Source organism: Aegilops tauschii, chromosome 1 (assembly GCF_002575655.3).
Source record: "Aegilops tauschii subsp. strangulata cultivar AL8/78 chromosome 1, Aet v6.0, whole genome shotgun sequence".
Lineage (NCBI taxonomy): Eukaryota > Viridiplantae > Streptophyta > Magnoliopsida > Poales > Poaceae > Aegilops > Aegilops tauschii.
The window spans coordinates 16,153,439-16,159,460 of record NC_053035.3 but is presented as its reverse complement, the minus strand read 5'-3'; the positions used below and the strand labels follow the sequence as shown (position 1 = coordinate 16,159,460).

At 44.3% G+C, this 6,022-nt stretch overlaps 1 protein-coding gene across 1 annotated transcript; it reads left to right on the top strand.

Moving 5' to 3' along the window:
* Positions 1-568: 568 nt before the first annotated feature.
* LOC120971002 (caffeate O-methyltransferase-like protein 2) lies at positions 569-5,424 on the top strand. The gene is made up of 4 exons (XM_073506613.1): positions 569-1,082; positions 1,327-1,637; positions 3,923-3,987; positions 4,712-5,424. Exons 1-4 carry the CDS (start codon positions 655-657, stop codon positions 5,009-5,011), a joined length of 1,104 nt encoding a protein of 367 aa, XP_073362714.1. The 5' UTR covers positions 569-654; the 3' UTR covers positions 5,012-5,424.
* The last annotated feature ends 598 nt before the right edge of the window (positions 5,425-6,022 follow it).

The window sequence follows — 6,022 nt, the reverse complement described above, 5'->3', positions numbered from 1 at the left end:
TAGAACATTGAAGGGGGCGCATTCTGGATTATGTTGCCTTGAGCGATGCACTCCGGCAGGTAAAAGGGTGCACTGAGGCAGGAAACTAGTGCACACAGAGGATGGCATTGTTGGGAGTGCTTGCCGGCCTCGAATGGATGAATTTTGAATCGTACATAAATTTAAGGAGATGTTTCCAGGAGGGAGGACACGGCTGCAGTGAGGAGGCGACGGATGAGGAAGAGCTGCAAACAGGCATAGGTCGGCGTGTATTTCCGTTGTGGTGTGCATGGCGGTGGCACAGAAAGTATGGGTTATATTGTTGGACTTGATCGAGCGCCACATCGGATGAAAGTAACAAACGAATCTTCTCTTCATTGTTAGTGACGCGGTCAAGTGGTGAGGCTTGCATAGGAAGAAATGGGCCAAAGAAGATGGCAACAAGAGCTAATGTCGCGTTGTGATTTCTGTGCAATTTCTCCACACGGTTTGGTGACACAACCACGATTTAACAAAGTTGTGGCAGCCTGCACTTTTAGAAGTTGTATAGGGGAACACCCATCATTTCTCCACTTTATTTATTCAGAACTATATGTGATCTCTCCCTATATATACTTACCTTCTTTCAGGCACCGCCAAGGAACCATACAAGCTATAGGCACCATCCAAGTATCAATGGATAACAATACTGTGCGCGGAAGTAGGATGAATCCTGCCGCTGGTGACGACGACGAGGGGACATGGTTACATGCGTGGGGGCTCATCACGAGCTTCGCGGTCTCCATGACCCTGAAAGCAGCAATCGAGCTGGGCATCTTTCACGCGCTCAGCAACGCCGGCAGCCTTGCGATTACAGCGGATGAGTTAGCCGCGCGGCTCCCAACCATGGACAAGGCTGGCGGGTTGGCTCCAGTGGACCGCATCATGCGGCTGCTTGCCTCCTTCGACATCGTCAAGTGCGTGACGGAGGCAGGTCCAAGCGGCGAGGTGATCCGGCACTACAAGCCCTCGCCGGTGTGTCGGTGGCTCAGCAGCAACCACGGTGGCCCGTCGCTGGCGCCCTACTCTATGTTCACTACGGACCAGGACTTCTTGATGGCCTGGTAAGCTATGATACGAATGAGTGCTATTGCCATTGCCGTTTGGAACAGTTTTAATAGCGTTCCTCTTACCTCCTCTTTGCACATGAGACAAGAGTATAAAATATATCGGAATCGTTGATCCCATTAATTAGTGGTCTGATTAACTCTTACCTTTTTACATCGTATGTAAAAGGAGGAGGTAAGAGTGATCATGTTAAAATTTGCCTACGGTTTATAGAATCTAACATCGCCGTGCATTTCAAAGGCAGCAGCTGGGGGCGGCAGCGGGAGGCGGACAAACAGCGTTCAAGAGGACGCATGGGGTTCCGATAGGCGAGCACTTGGGGAGAAACCCTCGGCTCCTCGGGGTGGTCGACAAGGCCATGGTGCAGATCTCGGTGATGGTGACCAGCAAGCTGTTGGAACGCTTCCACGGGTTCGACGACGTGGCCGTGCTCGTCGATGTTGGTGGCGGCACCGGTTCTACCATGGAGATGATCACCTGCAGGTACAAGCATATCAGGGGCATCAACTTCGACCTGCCTCATGTCATCTCCCTCGCGCCGTCTATTCTCGGTACGTCGCCACCTTCTTATGAATTTGACTTGGTCTCGTCACCTTGTGAATAGGATACTGTGTGCTTTCTCTATAAACTTTTACACACGGCTCATTTACTCTTTCTCTCTTAGCACACTCTCCTAACCACTGCATGCTCTCTCTCTCTCACCTGACCCGCGGGTAGTGCTAGTGACTTTAGTCGCAACTCGAATACGGGAGGAGGCTAGGGCCTCCTTATATGGTAGAGTGCCTCACTCTCCTCAAGCCGGACTTTTGTGATGTAGTGGGCTTTCTGCTTGCAGTGGAGTGTCTGTGGCGCACCGGAAATGCCCGAACGTATGTCGATGGACCGGGAGCTGGGCTTGGGCTGCTAACAAGTGGTGTCAGAGCCGTTTCTAGCCCCAGGCCAGTCTTTCGGGGTGTAGTGGGTTCTCTGCTAGTAGTTGAGTGTCTGATGCGCACCAAAAACGTCCGAACATATGCCGATGGACTGGGAGCTGAGTCTGGGCTGCTAACAAGTGGTATTAGAGCTGGCCCCCACGCCACCCTAAGGGTGGCTTCCCTAGGGGGGTGAGGTGTCAGGATCCCGACACTCGGGCAGTGCCAGTAACTTTAGTCCCACCTCAGATACGGGAGCAGGCTAGGACCTCCTTATAAGGGAGAGTGCCACGCTCTCCTCAGACCCGTGTTTTGGAATGTAGTACACTCTCTGCTTGTAGTGGACTCTATGATGCACACCAAAAACGTTTGAACCTATGCCGATGGACCGGGAGCTGGTCCCGGGCTGCCAACATGCTCTCTCTATCTCTCACTCTCCTATTTTCCTCTACGCTTAAGCTTTACGTGCGAGTTCTAGGAAGCATTTTTGCATCCATCTCTCTCTCTCTCTCTGCGCTTTTCTTATTTCAGTTTCTGCCATGCTCTTTCTTTCTGTTTCTCTGTCCTAACCAGATGGATTCCCCTAAAAGGGCAGGAGTAGAGAGACGACTGAACAGACAAACACCGGTTTGTTCACGGGCCCGCAAAGTGCACCTGAAGACAAAACCAAAAATGTCAGTCTCCATGTGTATATCACCTACCCTGGGTGATAAAAATTGCACACTCTTCCTGAGTTCACCTAAGCTTCATTTGGTGGGAACCGAGGATACGGAGATAAAACAGAATAATTAGTTGAATATAGTACGCATGGAGACTCCATGCAAAGTTCACACCTAGGGATGGAAAATGGAGCAAATGAAAACAATAACACATACCACATATTTTCTCTAAATTGGAGGAGATAGTGTCCAGATAAGAATTAGTGAATATAGTACAATGAGGAATACTATATATTATGCAAAACATCGCGTACATCATATTTAACATCTCCATGGCACTATAAGCCAGGCACGGGTTTTTAGGCATTCAGTTTGACTATAGAAATATGTGTAAATTGCATAAAATTACTAGGTTCGCACTTTCATTCGTCGCTGAATCTAAATATATATATTTTACAACATACTATAACACATGTTTCATCACTCAAATTGAAGACCTAAAACCACATGCCCAACTTATGTTCCCATCCCGAACGAGTGTCAATGTAGTGGATTATCCTATATCGTATTATTAAATTGCATCAATTAATAATTGAACATTCTACCACTTCATTGTAATATTCTCAGGGAATTAGACTTATTATGATTATTCCAGGCCTATCTGACTGTTTGGGTTGCTTCCCGGCCTGGAGTCTCCTTTCCAGGCATCATCATCCAAGTCGGCCTACCAAATACAATGCCTGAGAAATTGGGAATGCATATCTTAATTAGAGGGGTTGTACTTTTGGTTGTTAGCGTATACACAAATGGCTTATTCCCCACACGTATGCACCATCATTAGCGTCTTGTAAACTCAACAATTTAATTTTAAGTACTAAAGCCTATAGATCAAATGATCAACACACATGTGTGTACGTGCTGTGCGCATGTCTCCGCGGAACTTTCAACTCAGTAGGAATACCATCAGTTTCCTCAGTTCAATGGATTAATTTGTACTAGAAAAAGCATCAACGCCAATCTTTTTGTCACCAGTTCATAAGGGATCAGGTAAAAAAATGTTGTTATCCAGCAAAACCAAACACCCATCACTCAACTCTTTTGTCTTTCCTTGTTTTTGTATTGCAACTGTATTCTCTTTGTTTTGCATGGATGTTGTGACTGTACATTTAGATCATATTTGTATCATTTTCTATTGTTGAGTTCTTTCATCTATGCTTTCCTGTGAGATAATTGAGAACTTAATTAGCTAATGTCAACCCAATGCAGGTGTCGAACATATAGCTGGAAATATGTTTGATAATGTTCCCACTGGAGATGCGATTTTCTTAAAGGTATATATATACGAACTACTGTATCTAGTTCCCTTCTCTGTCATTCTGTATTCCATATGGTGTAAAGTATAATATTACTGAAAACCTGGTAGATACGTGATACACCCTCATTATTTCATATATAAACTATTTTTCAACCAAAATATAGAACGATGTCTATAGAATATTTCTTCAAATAATTTTCTACTACGGACAAACAATGCATTCGACTTGTAATTCTATAAACACATTGGTAAAGTAATAAAAGTATTTATCTAGGGTCCAAGCAATCAAGGTGGCTGCCCTTGTGCAGAAGTAATTGAACCCCAGGTTTCCTCTTACTAAGGTTTTCTCCGCGGTGCGATGTCGGACAGTGCCACACAACCACTCAAATGTCCTGCCGGATAACCACAGTCCTCATATAAAAACGCTCAATTCCATGGAAATCCATGCACATCGATCATATAGCAAAATTCAACACCAATTCAACAATGCAACACTGCAACAAAGCAAAACGAACCACAACTCAACAATTAAAACATGCCAAAATTAAATTCAACGTCCGTGTACAATAGTGAATCTGCAATGTTTTCATTGTGACAAACAAAGCACATTCCGTTGTGCTAAATAAATCCCCTAAATATTTGAGAATGCAGAGCAGACTTAAACCTACACTTCGAGCAAAGTAGGTTTAATATTACATAACATATTCTAGATACTGAATATTTCTTGAATGTACATACAGACGGTACTCCATATGTTGGACGACAATGACTGCATAAAGGTTCTAAAAAATTGCCATCAAGCTTTGCCAGACAAGGGGCGGCTGATCGCTGTTGAGTTTGTCTTGCCGGCTACTCCAGAGGTGACAAGGGCAGCACAAAATCTCTACATTCTCGATGTGATGATGTTAAATAACTCTGAGGGAGGGAAGGAGAGAACTGCGCAAGAGTTTCTGAAGCTGGCTAGGGAATCGGGTTTCAACGGCACCTTCCAATCAACTTACATTTTTGGAAACTTTTGGGCTCTCGAATTTACCAAATAGTAACCATGACATTTTATGTCTATGCTGGCTACTATTGATAATGTGTGTGAGATTGGCTTGTAGAATTGTTTGTATTATTTATTTCAATAATGAGGACTTTTTAATCAAAACAATGCATGTATCATTATTTGTACCATTTAATATAATGATGATGTTGGTATAATTATTTGTATCACTTATATTTTAATAACAATGTTAAAAACTTGTTATCGAGGTATTCTAGGTGTATTTTTGTATTGCCAATACGTTACCATGAAGAGGTACATAAAAGCATAGAGTAGTTGTTGTTCACAATGTCTCACTTTGGCCCAGTAGCTTTTTCAATAGATCAACACAATTGGTAATTTATAGTTTTTCAATAAAGGTTGGATTTTGTAAGCTCAAGATGAATCATCGAGTGGGTACAAACATAATGAGCACACACCCAGCCTCTACATAGTTAGGATGCACACAGTCAACATTAACACAAGCATGCAAAAAAAACCCAGTAAATAGCAAAGTCATATTAGACTCAAGTTTTTTTTGACCGACAAATAACACAATGTCTTGTTGATCTGCCGTTAAGGGGCGTGACCTCAGATAGCACAGGAAAACCCCTCAAAAGACCCGCTAGACAACCACACTCTTCATATCAAAACCCTCAAATTCATGCAAATCCATGCACATCGATCATATAGCACAAATTCATAACCGATTCAAAAATGCAACAAATCGAAATGAGTGAGAGGAAACAGGGCGGCGGAGCTCAATAGGAGAGGAGGAGGAAGTTGGGAGGGCACCACGAACGGGATAGGAGGATGGCCTCGAAGGGAAGGATTAGGACAACATTTGCTTCATCGAACGCACCCTCGCCACAGCCACCACGATCTGCCACCGCCAAAGCCGATGGGAAGCATATAATTGCGCCGTCAGAAGGCCTCGATCTGCGTCCCCAAGGCTTCAAATTTCCACCTCATTGAAACCTGGAGATTGGTCTTGTGGAGCGTGCCATGGAGGATGCCATAGAGAGAG

What these genes read in the sequence shown, in the direction of transcription:
- LOC120971002 (XM_073506613.1), top strand. Translation starts at nt 655, where the DNA reads ATGGATAACAATACTGTGCGCGGAAGTAGGATGAATCCTGCCGCTGGT. An exon ending in CAGGACTTCTTGATGGCCTG is followed by an intron (nt 1,083 to 1,326) that starts GTAAGCTATGAT and finishes TGCATTTCAAAG; the next exon opens with GCAGCAGCTGGGGGCGGCAG. An exon ending in GAGATGCGATTTTCTTAAAG is followed by an intron (nt 3,988 to 4,711) that starts GTATATATATAC and finishes ATGTACATACAG; the next exon opens with ACGGTACTCCATATGTTGGA.